The sequence below is a fragment of the Dysidea avara genome, chromosome 6 (genome assembly GCF_963678975.1).
Source record: "Dysidea avara chromosome 6, odDysAvar1.4, whole genome shotgun sequence".
Lineage (NCBI taxonomy): Eukaryota > Metazoa > Porifera > Demospongiae > Dictyoceratida > Dysideidae > Dysidea > Dysidea avara.
In genome coordinates this window covers 39,455,200-39,481,391 of record NC_089277.1, presented here as the reverse complement: position 1 = coordinate 39,481,391, position 26,192 = coordinate 39,455,200, and the positions used below count along the sequence as shown (strand labels likewise).

Genomic DNA, 26,192 nt, shown 5'->3' with positions numbered 1-26,192 from the left:
AATGACCCAATGGTGGGCTAGCCAACATACAGTGTTGTATTATTACAGCTTAAAGAACTAGCTACGTAACTATTTCAGTACTGACTGCTTCCAATCGAGGTAGCTATATTCGTCGAGCATCATCGCACGTGCCACAACTGTACTCCAACAAATTCATCCACAGTCCGGTAGAGTTAATACTTTAGTGCAAATACAGGTTACTTTACGTTAGCCACAGCCTATGCTGCAGTCCTAGCACACTGCTGACAGGATGACGTATTCACTCACTTCACTCTGCGAAATTGAAATGCCTTGTATTGCACGAAATCCCACCTGTCTTGCTAGCAGAACTTGTAAGCTTGACTGATCCACCTGACTGACTGACTGACAAAGTAAAAACAGACTGCACTGCCGTACGTACAAAGGTCCAGTGTGATCGACTCGATAGAATAAACTTGGTACATTTATTTAGCTAACACTTTATCACCTCGTAGGCAGTAGGTTCGTAGCGTTATCTGGTCTCCTTTGTCACTTGTGACTCCTGCCGCGGAGAAGCGGGTCACTCTTTTTAGATTCAAAAATGTTCTATCACGCGAGTAATCTAGGCTAAATATAGAAGTATGTCTCTAATATTTTCGTTCGGTGGATTCACGAGCGAGTTGAATGTTGTGTGTGCGCATTCACTAGCAACCCCTGGTGATATCGAGTAGTAGTGTACATAATTTACAGTCATTTGCGTGTCAGTTTAATACTGGTAAACTTGTGACGAAGGTTTAAAAAAAATCATTTAGTGATGGGGGGGCAAATGCCCCCCCTTGCCCCCCCTTAGCTACGCCTCTGCTGCTGTAAAGCCTTAATAATAAATAATTAAATAAATAAAGCCAATGAGACAATAATGTGATGAGTTGTGTGTAAAAGCCAAATAATTCTATTATTAACAGTAGACTGGAACTGATATGTGCGTACAAAATGTCGCCAGTTTCAGAATATTTGATGCACTAGAGGAATGTAATGGCATGCAGTATAGCTACCATGTTAAAGTGGCAACTCTCACAGGCTGCAATGATGAATGATATTTGTAACCTCATGCACAATCAAAATAAATTATTATATATGTGTTAAATGTACCAGATTATTGCATAATGTATATCAGTCACAACCAACTATCAGCGATCAACAAGTAAGATGCAACAGCTGCCATGATACTTACATGTTAGCTATATGATTGACATACTGTATATTCAGCTTAACTACGTAGCTTGTAAATATATAACTAGTGGTGATTATGTGACTGGATTTCCAAAAAAGTACCTTTTCCACACATTTTACATATCAGCAAACAAAATGTCATAACTGTTGACTTCATACAGATTAAGTTGATCTTTGCATCAAAGTGCAGCCAGATATTGTAGCTACACTCATGGAAAATTTCAGTTGATTATAAGTGACAATTAAAAAGTTATGAAGATGTAAAGTTTAAAAAATGAGTAAAATTTTGTGTGTGAAAAAGGTACCTTTTCACAAATCTGGTCACGTATAGTCTTTTTTTCCACCTATTCCTCAACACAGGTTTTGAATGTGGCTAAATGTTATCCCACTAGGAAACCACTTCCGTATTAGCTATAGGACTTTGTTACTTGTCAAGTAGTTACATGTAAATGTTCTCGTAGGAAAGGGAGGTTCTATGGTTTTACGGCTCTGAAGAACCCCCTCTTGAAGAAAGGTCCAAAATAAACTCTACAAGTTTGGTAAAAAGTGGGTTCACAATTTCAGTAAGTCTAAATTTCAGAACTAAAGTCCAAAATTTCAGTTTAAAAGTCCAAAATGTCTGTATGGCAGCTAAACATTCATTGAGCACATGGACCGGCTGTACATATCTATAAGTTTTGTTAGTAGCTGACATGTCAGCTATTTTAATATCTATATAGCTATTGCAGCGAAAACAAACTATAGTGGAGGTCACTACAAATTTCTGCCACAATACTCACTGTATGTTTGTGTAGTGTGACATTCACTACTTTTGTAGTGACCATCACTGATGTAGTGACATTCGCTACTATAATGAGGGTCACTATACAAAAGAGTAGTGAAGGTCTATATAAAAGTAGTGAACATCACTACTTAGAAATAGTTAGTGAATATCCTGGCAGAAATTAGTACTAGCTACGTAGTCAGTGAGTGTATAGTTTAAAAATTTTTTGTGTGGGGGGGCATGCCCCTAGGCCCCTCTAGTTCCAGCATGCTCGTATTCTTGCATCACATAACCCAAAAGGTCCACTTTTTCATCTAAAGAACCTGATAAATGTTAATTTTTAGCTACACTGAAATTGCCGATTGAAATTTTCTAATCATGACCTCTGTGGCAGGTCAGGAAGCCAAAGAGGCAGCTAGTTTGATTTCAGGAAGCCGCAGTTAGTTAACGTACAGTAGCTATTCGGAGAAATTCATAGTTCACAACGCACGCCGCCACTAAAATATAAACGGGGGAACGTAGCAGCTTCGAGGCAAAGAACAAACTGAACTGAGAGTGCTTGACATGTCTCAGATCAAGTCTCAGATGGTCCAATTGTCCTTCCTCACTGAAAAAGAGGAGGAAGCGATTCTTTCCGTGGTTCAAGAAGATCTCGAGCTTCAGAAGGAAGAAGAAAGGCGTATCAAGTAAGTATTGTAGCTACAGGAGCTAGTAGCTATAGCTAGAATCACATATACGTGCTGCAGGAAACTACGTGATGATATAGCAAGCCGTCTCACGCTGAAATGCGGAAGTTACGGAAGGACCGAGGCCAGCGGGACATTCTGCGCTCACTGTGGAGCCCTGTTCGGGTGGATATTCGACTGTGGGAAAATGTGCCAGGCCTGCTCCCAGTGGATATGCAAACGTGACCGGATCCATTGCTCGGGAAGTAATCAGTGGATTTGTAAGCTTTGCCACATCCTGCGAATGTAAGTCCTGTAGCTAGTAGCTATAACTAAGTATTTAGCTATAAATTATATTGTACATGTATACATGCTAATGTGGAAACCAAGAGGAATGAGGCAATACATCCCCCCCCCCCCCCAAAAAAAAATAAATAAATAAATAAATAAAATCCAGTCAACCACTTCAATAGCCTGAGTACAGTCAATTGTATAGTCACTCTATAATTATAGCTATGCAGGGGCAGATGCACAAAGTGACTTGTAACATAGCTGAAATTTAGTATACAGGCTAACTTTTTGTGGCTGAACTCTCTACAGGGTGGCTTGTTTCAGTGTAGCTGATCTTTATATAGGATAACTTGTTTGTGGCTAAACTCTGTACAAAAAGAGTCAGTGGTGTAACCACACCAACACTTAAGCCATGTTAACTGAAGACTTAGCCTGGATAACTGAAAGCTATATAAAACCTTAGAGGGTCAAGCCTGATTGTAGCAAGTTTACTTTTGTGTACCTACACAGTTAAATTTTATTCATAATAATTGTGCAATTAATTATAAGTTAATGATCTAAACTATCTGTAATACTTACCACCACAGTACCAATGCTACACAAACCACCCACGATTGAATCTAAACAGTCCAGTTACAGTCATGATCACACGAGTTACTAGTCAATTCAAAGAGTGGGCCACCAAACTGTAGGCCATGCAGCATTCCTTAATTAGCTTCTTGATTGCCAAAACGAAAGAAAGAAAAGTATACCAGTGATGTGGCTAGCATTCAATGCAGTGATTTGACCATGCCAACCAGCAGTATAATGTAATGATAGTGGTAGCTGTAATTATTGCAGTTATTCGGCTGGGCTGAAAGTACTTTTCCTACACTGATTAAGCTTGTCCAATACTCATGATCATGGTGGTCACTGGGTCATGGTGGTCACTGGGTCTGGTGGTCAATGTATTTCAATTTTCCTAAATGATCCATTCACTCTGTACTCCAAAATACCATGTCAAATGAACACTGACCTCTCTACAGCTAGGGTGAAGCTAAACTCACTAAGTCGACTTTGTAGCTAAAGATGAGCTGAAATCTGTACATAGCTAGTAACTTGATTGGAGTTGTTGGTGACTTGATTATAGCTGAACACTCTACAGTGTGACTCATTTCTGACTTATGTAAACAACAGGCTTCTCAAGCTTATCTTCTGAGGAATAGATCAGCTTCTGAACTGCATGTAGTGTAGTGATTGTCCAGGCAAAAACTACTGTACCACGTAGTTCCTGTATATGTATACACTTTGTAGCAACTACCAGTTTGATGATATAGCTTTGATATAATAATTTATGGATACAATAATAATTATTTATAAATATTTAGTGGTGGATTTTAATTCATTAGATACATAATATTTACGATTGGGCACATGTATATAATGTGTATATGTTATGTATAGGAAGTTGTACATCAATGAACAGATGTTGAGTGTCTCCCTTGATCCTTCTAATGTGTTATGTGTGTCCTTCAGTACAAGAGATGGTGAAACAGAACAAGAATTTCACTACAAACAACAAAACTATCTACAACCAAAAGAAGAAACAGAACAGGACTACCATAACCAGAAAATGCTTCAACAAGCAACAGGTGAGGAAAGTGAAGGAGAAAAAACAGACAATGGTGATGATGAAGATACAGAAGAAAAACAACCACAACAACAAAACATTCACAAACAGAATAATTCCACTGTAGTGTCTCTAGCTTTGACCAGTAATAATAAACAAGGAACATGTCAACACGATTGGCAGGATACTCAGAAGGAGAAAGGAACAGAACAAACACCACAACAACAAAGCATAAAAGAACATGAAGAACAGAAAACCACAAGGAATGCAGTTTTCTCCAGTAATGACAAACAGTTACAAGGTGTGTGTATGTGTGTGTATGCGTGTCTATAGTGACTTCCTGTATTCACAAGCTTAATCTTCTCACAGGTACTTGTTTGTTAGCTTTGTTTAGACTGGTTGACCCACACATACTGCTTCAAAAGGAAGAATTGCACTTGACATATCATACAATTACATCTGAGTGCATTCCCCCACTATCCATTACTGAAAACGAAGTAGCCATTAAACACTTCATTTTCAGCCTCAGCTTTACAATGAAGAACAGTATGAAAAATGCGTCTGTCATCAATCCAGTTACTACAGAAATATGATATTTCCTGTTATAAGGCCACTCCAAGTATATTCATTGTTTCCCATTTCATTGACATCAAAAGTGTATGCAGTCAGGTGCTGTTTCATTATTCATTGTAACTATTGTCACTCCTTAGGGTTCTTATGGTTACAAATACATAAACTAAAGAAGGAGAAAACATCCTGGCTGCCTGGCAAACTCCTGTAGGCATTCTTGAAGGCTTCAGGATAAAGGCTGCGTCTTTTTTCTTTCTGCAAATTTTCAAATAGTATAACATCTGTAGGTCCTACAGACTATGCTGCAGAGCCTTAATCAATAATATTTTCAAAATTCATGACCCACACAACAGCAATGAATCTTGCAGTGACCTAAATGTAATAACTACAGTAGTCAGCACTGGGAAACCATAATACACTATTGCCTTTTACTGTCAAATGGGATACAAAGGAGGAGAAAGCTAGGAAAGTCTATGATGCATGCATTGTATGTATTGCAGTATGCCTTAAAGGCACCACCTTGGCCTAAGTGACTCTAACAGTGAAAATATCAAGCCTGTTTTCTTAACTGTTATCGAGTTAAATTTGTCTTAAGGCTTCAGTCAGTCAGTCAGTCAGTCAGTCAGTCAGTCAGTCAGTCAGTCAGTCAGTCAGTCAGTCAGTCAGTCAGTCAGTCAGTCAGTCAGTCAGTCAGTCAGTCAGTCAAGGCTTCAGTCAGTCAGTCAGTCAGTCAGTCAGTCAGTCAGTCAGTCAGTCAGTCAGTCAGTCAGTCAGTCAGTCAGTCAGTCAGTCAGTCAGTCAGTCAGTCAGTCAGTCAGTCAGTCAGTCAGTCAGCAGAAAATTTAGGACCTATTGGAAGCATTTCAGGTCACACTGAAAGTACTTTTGGGCTTGGTTAGCCAAAACAATACTGCCAAGGTGACATGAAGGTATTGTGAGGCTGGTTTCTGGTCAAATGCCTGCTCTTTGTATAATACCCTCCAAGATTCTAATATACAGTACTACTGTACAGTATGCTACAGTCCTATATGTGTTTTGAAGTGCTGTTGTGTTTCCTCTTAGATAATCATTCTGTCCCAGTACCTCAAGATCATCCCCACCCTGTGACAACAGGTACACCTACACGATCACTCAAGAGATTGTTGTTCAAAGAAAAGTTGACCATTACACAATCTTTCTTACAACCAATTCCAGTAGCTACCGTGAAGAGTCTTAATCCTACCAGCATCCTAGATGATGATGATGATGATGATGATGATAATGTAAGTTTGCAGTTACAATATGTCATATTATTATGTACAAGGGCATCATGGGTAGCTGGAAAACTGAGCTGTGTATAGTGTAACGTGTATAGGTACCAATTCTTTAAATGTAACACATTGAGCCTGTAGGGTAAAGCTGAAGTCTAGAAGCTGAAAATAGCAAACTAGATCACATGTTTAAGTCTCCTCTTAGCTTTAGGAGAATATGTAAAACTGTCCTTTTTATTTGATGGTTTTATTCTTCCACTCCTGTTCGTGTCCAATTGATTTTTGAAAGGGATTCACTGAGGAAAGCTGAGTCAACCAGAGCAGTTGTCATGCCTCCAGTTATACCCTAGATGAATACAAAGTAAACAGTTTAGCTTAAATTTTCAAGTTACATATACTCACTCATAACAAAAATTTGAATTCACCATTGAAACTAGACAATAATATTGACTTGGTCTGGAATTTTTTTCAGTATTCTTCACATTTTAGCTACATGCTTCTGACTCCCTATATTCACAGACTTTAAGGTTTCTCACAAGTACCTTTGTAGTGGAAATTCACAGAACAAAGAGGCTTAGAGATAAATAGTATATGCTTGACATAGCGGTCACTAAATTAGTTACACTTACTCAGCTATTAATATGTAATTTGAATCAGTGTTGTGGGTTGAATTGATAAACGTTGTGTTTCTGGTGAAAAGCAACAATGTTATCTTTTAAATGCATAAAACACAGCTGAGTAGCCAAGTGGACCTCTAGTGAGATCTCATTGTTGCAGGGTGTTGCTGATGATGTAACAAGGAGTAGTCCTGAAGATGGTGATGAGACGAGTGATGATGATGATAATTATCATAAAAGGAGCATTTCCAGTCAGCCTAAACCAATCCTGGTATATCCGAGTAGCAATAATGATGGAGAAGAAACTATTAATCTTATGTTTCCTCCAAAATCTGAAAAGAAAACTTCATTTGAATTGGATGATTATGATTTCAGAGCTTTAACTAAGGAAAATACAATGAGGAATCGTGTCAGTATTACTTCATTGAAAAGCTCAGATGTAAGCATATGGTATAGATGCATTAGGATATATGGTCAGACATGTACTGTGTAGGACTTGCTTGGTATAAGCACCAGATAATTGTACATGTGATAATGTCCACAGGGAAGAGGTGAAAATAAGTCATGTTTAGATTGGTTCTGGTCATCAGGACTTTCTAAAGAAACTGATAGAGAATTCTAGCTATAATTTGATGGTAGAGGAAAGGAAAAAATGTAAATGTTCGTCCTTTCTAGCAAAACGAATAATGTGTCCATGACTACTTGTTGTAGGAGTAAAGTCTTAAAGAGACACTTCAATGACAATTTTGTAAAACTTTTCTACTTTTAAAAAGAAATTTATCTAGTGTTTCAGAGTAATGGTCACTTTAGGTATCCTAATATGCTAGTTGAATTACTGTAACTAACATATAACAAAACCAAGAGGCACAAAATTGAATAATATTATGTATGTGTATGTATGCATGTATGGATGCACATACATACAATTATGTGCATGCTTGTATATGTACATATGTTACATGTATGTACAGTGAAACTTGTGTATTGAGGACACCTTAGGACCACCCAAAAGTGTCCTGATTATCAAAGTGGCCTGATTAACTTTGTGTGTGTGTGTGTGTGTGTGTGTGTGTGTGTGTGTGTGTGTGTGTGTGTGTGTGTGTGTGTGTGTGTGTAGCATTTACCAAATACATCAACTTTACGATAGAGCCATGATGATACCAGTCAGTCAACAGATAATGGACAGTTGAAGGTGTCACTACAGTTTAACATTACCAATGACAAAAAACAGAAGGGAGATCTTGTGGTCACTATTATCAGTGGTCATAATCTACTGCAAACTGAATTGACCTGTAACCTTGTAGTGAAATGGTGAGTAGTTTACTGACTAGTATACTGAGTAGTTTACTGACTAGTATACAGCACTAATACACAGTTATGTACCTTTCTGTAGCCATCTTCTACCAGACTACAGAAAGAAGATCAAAACCAAAGTGTTGAAGGATGGTAGTGATCCAGAATGGAATGAACAATTTGTGTTTGACCACATAAAGTTGGAAGACCTTCGTAAAAATAGAGTGATTGAGTTGACAGTGTGGAATTCATCAAAGAACACCAAACACTATGATTTCATTGGTGGTGTAAGGTTGGGACCACGTCCCCATCACCAAAAACAGTTAAGTTACATGGACAGTTCAGAAAATGAGTTATCTCATTGGATGAGTGTTGTCAATACCCCCGGTGAATGTGTGGAACAATTACACACATTGAGACACAACATGGATCCACTACACATGGGAGTGACATCACAACAGGAAGTGACATCACAACACTCCTTGAAGACTGCTGTTAAGACTACTCCTAGTGATGGATTAGATTCTGATTCTGATAATAACAGAATGGTGGTGTCTAGACAACTGGTAAGTTGCATGCTGTTCCATATATGGCAACTACAATTTGCAGCAAATAATACAATTGTAACACCTGTGTAGATTTAAATGTGACCTGATTTTGGAAATCCACACATAAACAAGTTTTAAAATAACACCAGAAAATGCATTCTGGTCTGCTTGCCTGCATGCTTTCCTGCCTAACAAGATTTGAAAGGCTTGAGGTTAAATGACACATCATCAACCACCATTTTGTACCACTGTCTAACTCACATTTCAGATGTGCCTTTTGGGGTTCCAACAAGTGTCTTCCCATCTGCACCTTGGCTTTCCTTTTGTCATCGATTATCAGTGTTGGGAGTAGAGTAACGCATTACATAAGTAACGCGTTATATAATATTACTTTTGTGGTAACTAAGTAATATTTAATAGTTATACCACGGCTGCGGGTGTATATGTCAGCAAAATCCCAAGCAGCCGTGGTATAAGTGATATATACCACTTGGGGCGCACTCACCTAATAGGTGAAAGAACTAACAAGAACTCATCCCGTTTGTTTTATACAGTAGCATCTGAAAATCAATCGTGGTTTTAAAAGCGTGGGCTAATAGCCATCAAAACATTGTTCTGTGGTCTGTTCAAAGGCTGATACGCGGTGGGTAGAAATACGCATCCACAATCACCCAAACGATTATTTTATACCTTCATTATCCTTTAGTAACAACCAACTAGTCTATCTTAGCCTATGTACTAAGCTTAGCAACTACTACAAAAACGAATCCCACAATGCAAAGCTCTATGTCGCTCAATATAACGAGTCAAAGTGTATCGTTTCTTTGAACTGGCTGGGCATCAAGGTCATTGGCAAACCGCTTTCCCATGATATTGAAATATGAGAGTTAAACACCGAGCGGCGCCTTTGAACACCCACGCTAAAGTGGTATATAACGAAATATGCTATAAAAACAGGTAATATAACTCAAGTTATTTTACTTACAAATGTAACGCGTTACCTAAGTAATATAGTTACTGTAACAAGTCTAATATTACATAATATTATTACTACAAGTAGCGAAGTTACTAATCTCATTAGTTATCCTCTGAGTAAAGCCTAGCCACAACGAAGTAATGAAGCCTACTGAATGAAGCTTATTCACCAGCTTCTTACTTATAACCAAGATTTGCACATTGTCCAACAACACAATCATGTCACATGATAAAGTGGTAGTTTCACACGTGACAGCTTAAGGCTGTGGACACAAAGTAATATAATATGTAATATTATTATGGTTACTTTATTTTATGGGTAATATGTAACTGTAACTAAATAGTTCAGTTGCAAGTAATATGTAACTAGTTACTTTTACGAAGTAATATGCCCAACACTGTTGATTATGCTGCTTGATGTAGTGAAACCATATCGAGCTATTATTAGTTGTTTATATCAGTGTTTCCTTGAGGAGTGTATTTAAGCACTTGTGCTACTGTAAGAGGTATTAGACAGACAATACTGTTCCTACAGGTTGATACACCAGTACACATTGGAGAGGTGAGAGTGATGTTACACTATGTACCTGAAACTAACAAGTCAAAGAAGGAGAAATGTAATGGTAGTTATCTCAAAGTTTGGATCAGACAGGCTAGTGGGCTAAAGACACGTTATGATAATGGATCATTTGTACTCTGGTTAGTAGTAATTGTTTGTCAGTTTTTAAGATAGACACCGTTTGTACAGTACCATGGATGCACATAACACTCAAAGAACTATAATTATGAAAGTGGAAAGAAATTAAGTATTTACCCCATGTGGGATCCATTATTGAGTAACTGGAGATGTTTTTATGAGCATTGCATGTATGCACACAAAATAGTTACTCTAAAAAAGTAGCTATAACTTGCTTGTACTATCATTGTTATATGAACTATTTTCCTTACAGCACTCTACTGCCTAAGGGCAAACATCAGAAGGTTAAGTCACCACTTATTCAGAATGATGAGAACTCAGTCTACAATACCAAGTTCCAGTTTGACAAAGTGACAGATGTGGAGTTATCATATGATAGAGTACTGGAGATCACAATATGGGAACCACATCGTAACACTAATGAATTTGTAGGTGGTATTAGACTTGGACCCAAACCACAGTCTGGTAATAAGAACAAGTGGATGGATAGTGTTGGGAGTGAAGTTAGCCAATGGGAGATGATGATGGCTCGTCCCAAGGAATGGATTGATGAATGGCATCCTCTAAGATTGTTGAATAAACCTCAAAAAGTTTAAATCCTTTCCCAAGGAACACAACTATATATACATGGTATAAAACATTACTTTATATACCATAATTTATTTTTCGAAGTCGAACTTATGTATATGTACATAATTATTATGTCTGTGGTGCTACTAAAAGATTGTTGACAATTTTTTGAATATATTGCATTGATTTTGGCAGTGATCTAGTACATATGAACGTATACAGTAGTTAATTTAAGGAGACATGAACTGCTATTTTCTATAAGATAACTTAAAGTGTTTATATTGTTATGAATTTCCAGTCACTCATAGGCAGGTACCAAACATCATAAATTACACTAGAGTGTGTTATTTACAATTGCAGACACATTCAATTGTATGCTTCCTTTACTAAAAGTTATTACAAAATCTGCCCTGTATGACTCACCTGTTGTACATGCACACACCAGATTTGACAGACAATAATCTGTGGGAGGAGTCATAATATTAAATATTGGATGTATTCTGCTATTAAAATTTTAACAATCAACAACTTTTACAATTTGCTCTGATAAATATTTAAAGTTTTTGACAAGGTACCCAACATTTTTATTAACATCATAGACTAAATACTATATGAAAACATGTAACTGCAATTACCTAATTAATATAAGTTTCATTAGCAACCAACATGTCAGAAGGTGGAGTTATAGTTCATGGTTAATATCCGTGGTGACATCCCTTATTAGTTAGGCTGTAGGACCAGGTGTCCTACAGACCTTCAGCATTTATGCTGTAAAGCCTTAATAAATAAACTAATATCCATTTGGTTCCACATGGGGTACTTTGAGATAATAAGTCACTCTCTAGAGTTCCTTGGATACATATACATGAAATTAGGGACCCGCCGATTATGTTGGCACACTTTTGAGCATAATAGGTACCTAAAAGCATTGAGCATAATGCCAGCATAATAGGTTAAATATTTGTACGATAGTGTAAATTCTTGCTGGATAAATGACAATTGCAAAATAAGATCGATATACTCTAATAGAGCAGTCAGTAACTCTAATAGAACAATCATCAAACTGACTGTTCTATTAGAGTATATCGATCTTTTCTCTTACATGCAGGCATGCAGTAAGAATTTATTATTTGTGTTCCAGCCACTCATTTTTTTCTTTCTATACGGTGTTAAACTAGTAGCAAAGCATATGAACTAAGGCATGAACATTGAGCATAATCGAACATAATAGGTAAATATTGAGTATTAATTTAAGCCAGCGGTGGAGGAAGTAGTTGATATGAGGGGGGGCTGGGCTGACCCAGACTTATTTCTATAGTTTGGTAAGGTGAGACCCAAAAAAAAAAAAAAAAAAAAAAAAAAAAAGGTCACAACCAACTGACAAGAGCTTTCCACCTCACCAGCTACCATTTCTAGCTGATAAACTACATAAAAAATCCTTACATAGCTCGCTACACACTGACTACTTTATTAGAGTGACTGCTCTATTAGAGCATCTCGATCTTTATCACGGTTTTCAGCCCCACTCCAAGAAAGATAATTTCGATGTGATATCATTCTGAGGGGGGGCTTTAGCCCCCTAGCCCCCCCCCCCCCCCCCCTTTCCTCCGCCTATGATTTAAGCATAATAGGTGAATTTTTGAGCAGTGCAGCAAAGCATAATGGGTAAAATTATGAACATAATCGGCGGATCCCTACATGAAATTAACAAGGAGAAAACATCCTGACTGCCTGGCAGACTCCTGTAAGCGCGTTTAAGCGTTAATCGGATGGCTGCAGGTTCGAGGCTGCCTAGGTCCAGTCGTGGATTTTTTCTCCTTTCTCCACCTTTTCAAACATAGTTTCTGCAACAATTTTAGACAGGCTGTGTCCTACAGACCTTCAGCACTTGTGCTGTAAAGCCTTAATAAAAAAAAAAAGGCCTTGGTGTGCTATAGCATTTTAGTACAAGTACAAATGATGGATTTGTGTTATTACAGTTACATTTACCAATTTTTCTTATAGAAGGGTCATTTCAGTACCCACAGTACCACACAACTCATGTACAAAGAGTTTATTAGAAAATAGTTTCATTGTCAGGTTAACAAAACAATGACTATGGGCTACTGATATTGCTATTAATTGTATTAGTGCTTGTTCATGTAGAACACACCCATCATGTCCTTCAGCCTTTGCTTTATTATTGAGATTGCAAGCTGGTGTTCCTAATAACTTTTCTCCTTTCTCCACCTTTTCAAACACACTTTCTGTAACAACTTTAAGCAGGCTGTAGGACCAGGTGTCCTACAGACCTTCAGCACTTGTGCTGTAAAGCCTTAATAAATAAACTAATATCCATTTGGTTCCACATGGGGTACTTTGAGATAATAAGTCACTCTCTAGAGTTCCTTGGATACATATATATGAATTTGATAAGGAGAAAACATCCTGACTGCCTGGCAGACTCCTGTAAGCGTTCGAGCGTTAATCGGATAGCTGCAGGTTCGAGGCCGCCTAGGTCCAGTCATGGATTTTTTTCTCCTTTATCCACCTTTTCAAACACACTTTCTGTAACAATTTTAAGCAGGCTGTAGGACCAGGTGTCCTACAGACCTTCAGCACTTGTGCTGTAAAAAAATAAAAAAATTTCTACATCACAATAAATTGTCACTTTACATCTCAGCAACAGCAATGTTAACCATCACTTCATCAGTATGAAAGCAAAACTATAGCTTTGGCCTAGTCAGCTAGTGAGTATACTATCTGATCATTTCTGCATGTAGGAGCAGATTCAGGGGAGTTTCAGATGTATATAAGCAGCCTAATGTCAGCTTTAATTTTTTTTTGGTGAAAACTGTCATTAGATTCAATCTCAAAACACATATTTTTCAAAAATTTCCTTGAGGAAACACCCCCCCCCCCACGACCCTCCTAAATTTAAGTGTGCATGCAACAGAAAATTTGGAAATCTGTCAGCAAAATTCCTGAAGCCTCCCTTGCTGCATCAGTTAAATGTGTCCTAAAAACCCTCACAAACCTCACCCCATTGGCAAAGCAAGTACTGCATTATCCATACTTCTTTGAATGTGAAAGAAAGTGTTTCCAGTATCAGTATCAACACCATACACCATGTTTGGCTGTGCAATCATATCAAAACTACAATAATGGTCACAACAGGCCTAACTCCATAATGTACATTTTCACCTTGACAACCTCTTTAATTTATCGTAGCAAATATTCATGAAGTTAGTATCACTGTCTAGTTTAAAAGCTAAGGCAACTTTCTATAATAATGGAGAGAACTGTGAGTAAAGTCTTTCATCAAGTTATTGTACAATGGTTGATGTTTATAGCTCTCTGCAGACCATGGCATCAGTGTGTTGCAGGTAGTTTGTATGTTTCATTTCCTGATTGTACTTGATATACTGTCGGTGTCTCAGGAAGGTAGTTATCACAACTGAATGATATTACATGTTGTTCAAGTGATTTGTCAACTCACATGAAACATACACCACACCATAATCTGATAATGGCTGTACCAAAATCTGTCTATAATATTATTAAGATATTGTATATGTATGGGTTCTTGATAACATGCACTATAGGGGTGCATACCCTGTCACTGTATCACTAACCCATACACAGTCACTGTATCACTAACCCATACACAGTCACTGTATCACTAACCCATACACTGTCACCGTATCACTAACCCATACACAGTCACTGTATCACTAACCCATACACTGTCACCGTATCACTAACCCATACACTGTCACCGTATCACTAACCCATACACTGTCACCGTATCACTAACCCATACACTGTCACCGTATCACTAACCCATACACTGTCACCGTATCACTAACCCATACACAGTCACCGTATCACTAACCCATACACAGTCACCGTATCACTAACCCATACACAGTCACCGTATCACTAACCCATACACAGTCACCGTATCACTAACCCATACACAGTCACCGTATCACTAACCCATACACAGTCACCGTATCACTAACCCATACACAGTCACCGTATCACTAACCCATACACAGTCACCGTATCACTAACCCATACACAGTCACCGTATCACTAACCCATACACAGTCACCGTATCACTAACCCATACACAGTCACCGTATCACTAACCCATACACAGTCACCGTATCACTAACCCATACACAGTCACCGTATCACTAACCCATACACAGTCACCGTATCACTAACCCATACACAGTCACCGTATCACTAACCCATACACTGTCACCGTATCACTAACCCATACACTGTCACCGTATCACTAACCCATACACTGTCACCGTATCACTAACCCATACACTGTCACCGTATCACTAACCCATACACTGTCACCGTATCACTAACCCATACACAGTCACCGTATCACTAACCCATACACTGTCACCGTATCACTAACCCATACACAGTCACCGTATCACTAACCCATACACAGTCACCGTATCACTAACCCATACACAGTCACCGTATCACTAACCCATACACTGTCACCGTATCACTAACCCATACACTGTCACCGTATCACTAACCCATACACAGTCACCGTATCACTAACCCATACACTGTCACCGTATCACTAACCCATACACTGTCACCGTATCACTAACCCATACACTGTCACCGTATCACTAACCCATACACTGTCACCGTATCACTAACCCATACACTGTCACCGTATCACTAACCCATACACTGTCACCGTATCACTAACCCATACACTGTCACCGTATCACTAACCCATACACTGTCACCGTATCACTAACCCATACACTGTCACCGTATCACTAACCAATACACTGTCACCGTATCACTAACCCATACACTGTCACCGTATCACTAACCCATACACAGTCACCGTATCACTAACCCATACACTGTCACCGTATCACTAACCCATACACAGTCACCGTATCACTAACCCATACACTGTCACCGTATCACTAACCCATACACTGTCACCGTATCACTAACCCATACACAGTCACCGTATCACTAACCCATACACAGTCACTGTATCACTAACCCATTCACCATCACTGTATCACTAACCCATAGACTGTACTAACCCATACACAGTCACTGTATCACTAACCCATACACTGTCACTGTATCACTAACCCATACACAGTCACCGTATCACTAACCCATACACTGTCACCGTATCACTAACCCATACACAGTCACTGTATCACTAACCCATACACTGTCACCGTATCACTAACCCATACACAGTCACTGTATCACTAACCCATACACAGTCACTGTATCACTAACCCATACACAGTCACTGTATCACTAACCCATACACAGTCACGGTATCACTAACCCATACACAGTCACCGTATCACTAACCCATACACTGTCACCGTATCACTAACCCATACACAGTCACCGTATCACTAACCCATACACTGTCACCGTATCACTAACCCATACACAGTCACTGTATCACTAACCCATACACAGTCACTGTATCACTAACCCATACACAGTCACTGTATCACTAACCCATTCACCATCACTGTATCACTGTATCCTAACTCATATTTCAGTGTTAAGTAGGTTTCAATGATATACACAAGCAGTGTTGATACACAAGAAATTGTAACTAAACAGTTACCAATCATTACTGTAACAAAAATGTAATCCAAAACAGCCAAGCTGTAAAAAAAGGTACGGCCCTCAAAAAGGCTATGGTGAAAAAAGATGTGAAATCCAAGGTGGCGGCCAAGAAATGGCTGTGATGGCAGGTTAATGGTAAAAATTTTAATAACGGCAATTTAGGTGAATTTTTTGCCAAGACCAAGCGGCACAAAAATTCACCTGAATTGTCGTTATTAAAATTTTTACCATTGACCTACCATCACAGCCATTTCTTGGCCGCCACCTTGGATTTCACATCTTTTTTCACCATAGCCTTTTTGAGGGCCGCACCTTTTTTTACAGCTTGGCTGTTTTGGATTAGATTTCACTTCTTTTTGTATTTGCATACCCCAAAATAGGCCGGCTTTGGGGATTTTTAAACCTATCTTTTTTCTTTACCACAGGAAGAAGAAAAGATGAAGCAGATGTACTTTAAATAATTCTGATTTTATCAGTAAATATACAAATTATACATATAATACATATAATGTTTATTACAGAACTCTCCATGGTGGTTTCTTTGTAACTGAACACTTTACAAGGTGACATCTTCTAGCTGCTCTCTCTACAGGGTGAATTGTTTGTAGCTGAACGATCTACAAGGTAACTTCTTCTAGCTGATCTTTCTACAGGGTGATTTGTTTGTAGCTGAATGCTGTACAGGTGATTTGCTTGCAGCTGAGCTCTTTACAGAATGGTTTCTTTGTATCTGAACTCTCTACAAGGTAACTTCCTCTAACTGATCTTTCTACAGGGCAATTTGTTTGTGCCTGAAGTTTCTACAGGGTGATTACTTTGCAGCTGAACTCTCTACATGGTGGTTTCTTCGTAGCTGAACTCTCTAAAAGGTAATTTCTTCTAGCTGATCTCTCTACAGGTTGATTTGTTTGTAGCTGAATTCTGTACAGGTGATTTGTTTGCAGCTGAGCTCTTTACAGAATGGTTTCTTTGTAGCTGAACTCTCTACAAGGTGACTTCTTCTAGCTGATCTTTCTACAGTGTGATTTGTTTGTAGCTGAACTATCTACAAGGTAACATTTTCTAGCTGATCTCTCTACAGGGTGATTTATTTGTAGCTGAACGCTCTACAAGATAACTTCTTCTAGCTGATCTCTCTACAGGGTGATTTGTTTGTAGCTGAATTCTGTACAGGTGATTTGTTTGCAGCTGAGCTCTTTACAGAATGGTTTCTTTGTAGCTGAACTCTCTACAAGGTAACTTCTTCTAGCTGATCTTTCTACAGTGTGATTCATTTGTAGCTGAACTCTTTACAGAATAGTTTCTTTGTAGCTGAAATCTCTACAAGGTAACTCCTTCTAACTGTTCTTTCTACAGGGCAATTTGTTTGTGGCTGAATTTTCTACAGGGTAATTTCTTTGCAGCTGAACTCTCTGCATGGTGGTTTCTTTTTAGCTGAACTCTCTACAAGGTAACTTCTTCTAGCCGATGTCTCCACAAGGTCACTAGTTTATAGATGAACTCTCTACATGGTGGTTTCTTTGTAACTGAACTCTCTACAAGGTGGCTTCTTCTAGCTGATCTTTCTACAGGGTGATTTGTTTGTAGCTGAACTCTCTACAAGGAAACTTCTTCTAGCTGATCTCTCTACAGGGAGATTTGTTTGTAGCTGAACTCTTTACAGGTGATTTGTTTGCAGCTGAACTCTCTACATGATTGTTTCTTTGTAGCTGAACTCTCTACAAGGTAACTTCTTCTAGCTGATCTCTCTACAGGGTGATTTGTTTGTAGCTGAACTATCTACAAGGTAACTTCTTCTAACTGATCTTTCTACAGGGAAATTTGTTTGTGCCTGAATTTTCTACAGGGTGATTGCTTTGCAGCTGAACTCTCTACATGGTGGTTTCTTTGTAGCTGAACTCTCTACAAGGTAATTTCTTCTAGCTGATCTCTCTACAGGGTGATTTGTTTGTAGCTGAATTCTGTACAGGTGATTTGTTTGCAGCTGAGCTCTTTACATAATAGTTTCTTTGTAGCTGAACTCTCTACAAGGTGACTTCTTCTAGCTGAACTCTCTAAATGGTGGTTTGTTTGTAGCTGAACTCTCTACAATTAAGGTGACTTCTTCTAGCTGATCTTTCTACAAGGTGATTTGTTTGTAGCTGAACTTTCTACAAGGAAACTTCTTCTAGCTGATCTCTCTACAGGGAGATTTGTTTGTAGCTGAACTCTCTACAGGTGGTTTGTTTGCAGCTGAACTCTCTACATGATGGTTTCTTTGTAGCTGAACTCTCTATAAGGTAACTTCTTCTTGCTGATCTCTCTACAGGGTGATTTGTTTGTAGCTGAACTATCTACAGGGTGCATGACTTGTTTACAGCTGAATTCTCTTCAATGTGACTTATAATGTTTTGAATCTCTACAGCAACATATTTGTAGCTGAACTCTCTACAGGGTGACTTGCTTGTAGCTGAATTGTTTATAAGATTAACTTTTTGTAGCTGAACTCCCTACAGAATAACTTGCAATGTCATATAATTCTGTAATGGAGTAAGCTATATACGTAGCTGAATGCTCTATTAGGGTGACTGTTCTATTAGAGTATCTCGATCTCGCATATGCTACACGTAGTTGACTTTGGAATCATAACTCAGTGGTTTGTAATCCGATTCTTCTGTACTACTACAAGGAATTGCTATGATAATTATTCCAGCTACACACCAATTTTCAGCTCACTGCTCTAAGCAGTTTACCTGGTAGGCGTGAAAACTAATGGTTTTTTTATTCATAAAAATCGATCACGTAATTGTGACACAGGTTGGGTTTTGTGTCATATCTCGATGGCCTTTAACTGGATTCCTTTCAAACCACAAAAAGGCACTCCTACGATAGTTACTCCATCTACATAGCAATTTTCAACTCATTCCTTCAAGCGGTTTACTCTGTGGGCGTGACAGACCTTCTACCTTATTTTATGCAAATAATTGGTCATAACTCCGTGAATATTCATCGGATTCCTACCAAACTTGGTACTGAGATTCGCCTTAATGAGCCCTTTAAGTCTACCAAATTTCAGCCCGATTGGAGCACGCATTCGCGTTTTATGGCAGATTTTGCAAAGTGTGCGAAAAGAAGAAGTAGAAGAAAAAAACGAAGAAAAAAACCCAAACTTTGGCCGCTCGTATCTCGGAAATGGCTTTAGCGATTTTCTTCAAATTTGGAATGTGGACTCCCCTACCTAGCCGGCACTCCTGTAGCAACTTTGGTTTCAATCGGATAAGGAAGCACGGAGCTACAAAGGTGTGAAAATCGCGTTTACTTTCTTCTGTAAATATACTCACGGTGTGGCGTGCCGGCTTCTTGGGCCGCACGACACACTACCGTGTATCTTGATCATACCTCACTGGTTTAAATTCAGAGAGAATTCAACACACACACACACACACACCCACAGCCGGGCGCGCGCCTGGTTTACTGAAATTGTTTTCGTAAAAGTGTGTGTGTGTGTGTGTGTGTGTGCCCTCCTTCAAACTTTTACATGTAGAACTTAACCTAATCTAAGCTGTAGTATAGGTGCACTTGCATCTTATGCATGCATGGGCAATGAAAAGAGCAAGAGAAATAACTACATGTAACCTCTACTAAGAATGAACAATAGGGGTTCAAAATTGTCCTTTAGGAGTAAGATTCAACTTAAAGCAGCTAAAAATCAAAACACTCTAATAGAACAGTCAACTACTCTAATAGAACATTCATCATTAAAACTGTTCTGTAAGACCAGTGGGTAAGCTGAAAATGAATCTTCTTGACCTGTTCACTGCTATCTCACATTGTGTCCACCATCCTTCCATACCAATTAGTTACCTTTTATGTACTGAATCATATAAAACATCAATTCAATAATTCTTGTAATATAGAGTGAGTAGTTTCAGTTGTACAAACTTGATGCTTGGGTTGCAATGCTTTCTCTTGTAAATTAAATAGTATATAATTACAGTAAAATTTTTGGCATCTATATAAAGTTAACATAGCTGTAACATCTGAGAACTGCATCCTTATATAGTTCCATGTATCTAAATCACTCTATTATACATAGTTGTAACAAAACCAAAATGTGATCACTGTATAATGCTATCCCTTCTATATTTGTATATGATAATTAATACATAGTTCTTTATCAACATAAGTAACGAAAGTACTGTACATTCTCCTTTTAAATACAAAGGAGATGCTCTACAATAACCACAGTATAAATCAGATATACCATAAGTGAATCTAAAGGAGGGAATTGTCCTTCCATGGTGAAAATAAATTGAAAGCTCCTGAAAAGAAGTTGCAATATATATATATATTCAGTGGATATGGAGTTTGCATTACTTTTAGCATCTAAAATATCATACAGCTTCTGGAGTTTACACTCCCAAACCCCTTAAAAGAGTTTACACTCCCAACCCCCTTAAAATCAACTTATATATTATGTAGCTCCTGGACATCAACAGTATAAATGCTGCACTATGTGAGCTATACTCACATAGTGCAGCATTTATACTGTTGGTGTCCAGGAGCTACATAATAAAGGGGTTAGTTGTGGTCCTAGTTGTGTATATAAATAACTTTGAACTAGTTGCATAATATGGTGATGGGGCCATAATTGTAAAAGTCAGATTGGAATAGCTAGCAACTTGCACCGTAGAACAGTGGCTTTACAGTCAAAGTTATGTATGTGTGCCTTTTAAATATTTATATATACATGTGATAAAATGACTTCAAAATCCAATCTTGTATTTTTGAATTTTTTCCCATTGCTCCACATTGACTTAACAATTCAGTCTAATCAAACAGTATATAGCTACTCTTTATTCTGTTTGACGCTCCACTACTATACATCACCTTAAATCCAATAATCCATGTGAGCTAGTGATAAAGCTACATACTTTCTCACAGGTCTCTAGTGAGACAGAAAATGGAGATAGCCTGGTGGACTATAAAACATTGCTTACTACATGACAAGTCTATGTGGTGCATAGTACTTGACCAACATGTACATCATTGAATACATTACTGGTATGTGTACAATGTATAGTGAGTATGTGTCCCTCATGAATACTTATCACAACTCAATACCCCACATGTAAGACTTAATATGCAGGAACAAAGCATTATGTTATTACACAATGTAGAATTCTAAACTTTGACAGATAGTAATATAGCTGAAAAAGCAATTAATACTCTTGATAATGATTGTGCTAACAGGAATACAATGTGTGTAGGGGGAAGTTATGTATTTAAACTATTTTACATGGAAGGATCAAGTTACTATAAATTGTAATGGTGCTATGTGGCATTATTGATGATCAAAGTGATCCTACAGTGACACAAAAGTGACTCTACACTTTCCTACACTGAGAGTTATTGGTGAACTTACATCTGCAGCAGTAGACCTGTATAATTGACAGAATTGTAACCTGTACAGCCACACTACCAACTCATTAGTTAGTAGACACATTTGTACTAACAGATCACAAGAGACGCAGTATAGTGTGTCATGCATCCCTACCAGCCATTTAGATAATGCCATAGTATTCACACCAAGTCCTTTCCTCAAGTGCTATCTGTAATAACTATCTGTGTGGATAGTCAGCTGAGAGTATAACATGTGGCTGGATCTTGGAAAACTAACCCAATTCACAAATTTGTAGTTTCAAGATTAACAGTTTAAAGATTTTAAGCCAGAAGTGAGCACGCCTTTTAAATTTACACCACAGAAATATCAATTACCTGACTATGTGTGCATTCCAGTGGTAGTAGCTGTCTGTAGAATTTTCTGCCAAATAAGGAAATTTTAGTAGTATTAAGTGCTGTGGAAGGTGGACATCAGATAAGCTTCAAAATAGACATGATGATGAATAAGGCTAAGACACAACACTATATCTCCTTAGCATAACATATGTTTGGCCAACTGTAAAAGATCCTTCACTTGTGTACCACTGATCCATGTCAGGCCAGGTATTTAGAAATCACCATTTGAGCCTGTTGTACCACCCAGAACAGATGTTTCTTTGAGTAGTTTGAGTAATTGCTGAGCCTTAAAACCATTTTTTATGCTAGTGTAAGTAGCTACCCAATGGTGGTATTGCTGTAGCCTTGTTTAGTACAATCTGGTCACAAAATATGACTATGCTATACATCCGGCTATAGCTGTACAAAGAATTATCTGTCTATACTAGACCCACAAAACAGTTTGGCTGATTTGATATTCCCTTAACAAGTCAGTATATACTAAGAATCAATGTTTGTATTGTACTGTTCCTACAGGCTGGTACACCAGGACACATTGGAGAAGTGAGAGTGATGTTACAAAATGTACCAAGTCAAGGAAGGAGAAATGTAGTGGTTGTTATCTCAGAGTTTGGATCATGCAGGCAGGCTAATGGGTTAAAGACACGTTATGATAATGGAATATGATAGTAACAGAGTTTGTCTATTATCACATAACAAGGGATGACATCCTTAGCGAACTAGTGGCAAGGGTGTGGTACAAATGTGTTGTGTATTGGCATGTGACTGTCCATTCATGGTGAAAAGGATGGTGCACTGATTAATTCAATCACACAATGTTAGTGTACTGTCTGCTATATCATAGATTTGAAAAGGTTAGTGTCAGCAGTGGAGTAGCAACTTTACACTGATCTTGTAAAAATTGAGTGCTGTATAATTATTATGTAGATAACTATGTAGATAGGCAAATTGTAAGGGAAACATTTCACAAGCAAATCATTAGTACAAAACAATATCATGAAACTTCTCACTTAATAATAGATTGTATTATTGCCCTTACAGCACACTACTGCCTAAGGGCAAACATCAGAAGTTCAAGTCACCAGTTATTGAGAACGTTGAGAACTCAGTCTACAATGTCAAGTTCCAGTTTGACAAAGTGACAGATGTGGAGTTATCATATGATAGAGTACTGGAGATCACAATATGGGAACCACATCGTAACACTAATGAATTTGTAGGTAGTATTAGACTTGGACCCAAGCCACAACCTGGTAATAAGAACAAGTGGATGGATAGTGTTGGGAGTGAATTTAGCCAATGGGAGATGATGATGATGGCTCGTACCAAGGAATGGATCGATCAATGGCATCCACTACGATTATTAAATAACCTAAAAAGTTTAAAGTTCCTTTCCCAGCATACACCATCTTACGTATTTAGCTATAATAAAAGTAGTTCACTCATGATGTATTTGTTACAAAAGTATCTTCGATCCTAATATTTATCTGTTGTAAACATGGTGTTAGATATAATTAGAGATTTTATCAGTTTTCAGATTTGAAGTAGTTTTATAACTATGACAAGTACTCTAGGGCTGATCATTTATACACATATGTACGTATTGTTGAAACAATATTATACCATTCAATAATTCATTTCCCCATGAAGTATGTAAATTCTACAATACCAATACAAGGAGCAATTGCAGCTCTCATTGCAACTTTAGTTTTACTAAATGTGCAGGTGATTTGACCTACGTATGTTTCTAAAACAAGAGTTTTTTCCAGCTAGTACATGAGTGTGTACTGTTGAAACACCCATACAAACACAGCAACTTCTTAATAATGGCTATAAATAAATTGCTATAGTCAATCATGTACATAGAACTAAATTATGTAGCACATCCATCTTGGTCAACCTTTGCTATGATAAGCACCCACATAATCCAGACACTTAGTGAATGTCCCAAAGTATCCCTTAGCATAAACTGACCTGGAAAATCAGGACACCTTGATAATCAGGACACCATTGGTTGGTCCCGGCCCAAGGTATCCATATTACACTGTAACCTGTTAATGTGTACACTTGAGGACACCTACATAATCTAGACACTTAGTTAAAGTCCCAAAGTATCATATCTTGATAATCAGGACACCATTGGTTGCATGGTCCCAAGGTCTATGTACAAGTTCCATTGTTCACACACACACACACACACACACACACACACACACACACACACACACACACACACACACACACACACACACACACACACACACACACACACACACACACACGCACGCACGCACGCACGCACCCACGCACACACACACACACACACACACTCATTATTATTATTATTATCATTAATATGTTACAGTACAAGAACATACTGAAAGTGCATGTTTCCCCATGCACTTACAACTAACTTGTTCTGGTATCAAAGCACTTTTTTGATGAACAGTTAATTCTGTCATTAAAGGCCTTCAAGCAGTAAAATGTCTGAGCAGCCAGCCAGCCTATGCACTACAACAATAGCAATAATATGCAATATGTAGGGTTTCCACTATTAGTTTATTATACAGCAAGTATGGAGTGCACCTGCTGTTCCAGTTTAATAAATCCACAATGGTTATATAGTGGAACCTGTGTAATATGGACACTTTAGGACCAACCAATAGTGTCCTGATTATCAAGGTGTCCTGATTATCAAGGTGTCCTGATTATCAAGGTGTCCTGATTATCAAAGTGTCCTGATTATCAAGGTCAGTTTACATGTTAAGGAATAATTTGGGACCATTACTAGTGTCCAGATTACACAGGCATCCTTGTTTTCAAGTGTCCTGATTGTCCCACTGTATTTGTGATTGTTCTGTGATAACAGTTGTGTCTACATATATAAATTATGACAGATGGTGAATAATAAAACTTATTGAATGTGGCTTGATACATGCAAGTTGTAGCTTTTGTAATGTGAGATTTAAAGGTCTTCCACTACACTCCTCCAATTCTAAGAATTTGATGCACCACAACCATGCATCTATGTTGTAGCTCACTCACAATTGAATATAATACTTTACTTATTATAATTTACCTAGGCCACTAGCAGTGGACCCTCAGCATTGCCTGATTGTTCTTTCCTGTGGTTAAAAATGTACTATTTTATTGTATTGCACCCATGTTGTAAAGCCTAATAAATAAATAAATAAAAATGTCAATAATTTAAGAATCAACAAAGAAGGAGCAATTAATGTGTGGAATATATCTTTCCAAATAAGTTCACATTTTCAAGATTCTGTTCTATTATTAGTAACTAGTGATGTTCCTGTTACAGTTCTACATTACTCAGTGATGGTTACTACTAAACACAATATTATCATGAACAATGTAGGCTTTAATGGAATGTGAGCTGCTTTTCATGTACCACATTATTAATTCATTGCCTCATTGTTTCCTGATAGTGCTGGTATTATAATTATTATGTATATAGCGGTAGCTACAATGGGTTGCTGTTTACTGTCTTGGTCTCCATGGACACACTAACTTGTATACATTATTGTGTAATGATACTACAATAGTTCCTCTTCATTATTTCTGGAGATTTTCACACAGAGTAGCTCAAATGCTAATAATTTAATTGTTTTCACTATTTGGTATCAGTGTAGTTTTAACACCCATACAGTAAATATCCCAAAATGTGGCCATGTGACTAAATAATCCCATAATAAGGCCACTACAATGAGATAACTT

At 37.9% G+C, this 26,192-nt stretch overlaps 1 protein-coding gene across 1 annotated transcript; it reads left to right on the top strand.

The window, feature by feature from the left end:
* The first annotated feature begins 2,479 nt into the window (after positions 1-2,479).
* LOC136258993 (synaptotagmin-like protein 4) lies at positions 2,480-11,209 on the top strand. Its single transcript, XM_066052398.1, has 9 exons — positions 2,480-2,637; positions 2,698-2,922; positions 4,351-4,817; positions 6,149-6,348; positions 7,114-7,392; positions 8,101-8,264; positions 8,347-8,812; positions 10,305-10,468; positions 10,720-11,209. The coding sequence occupies exons 1-9, from the start codon at positions 2,516-2,518 to the stop codon at positions 11,060-11,062; spliced, it is 2,430 nt and encodes an 809-aa protein (XP_065908470.1). The 5' UTR covers positions 2,480-2,515; the 3' UTR covers positions 11,063-11,209.
* Positions 11,210-26,192: the final 14,983 nt, after the last annotated feature.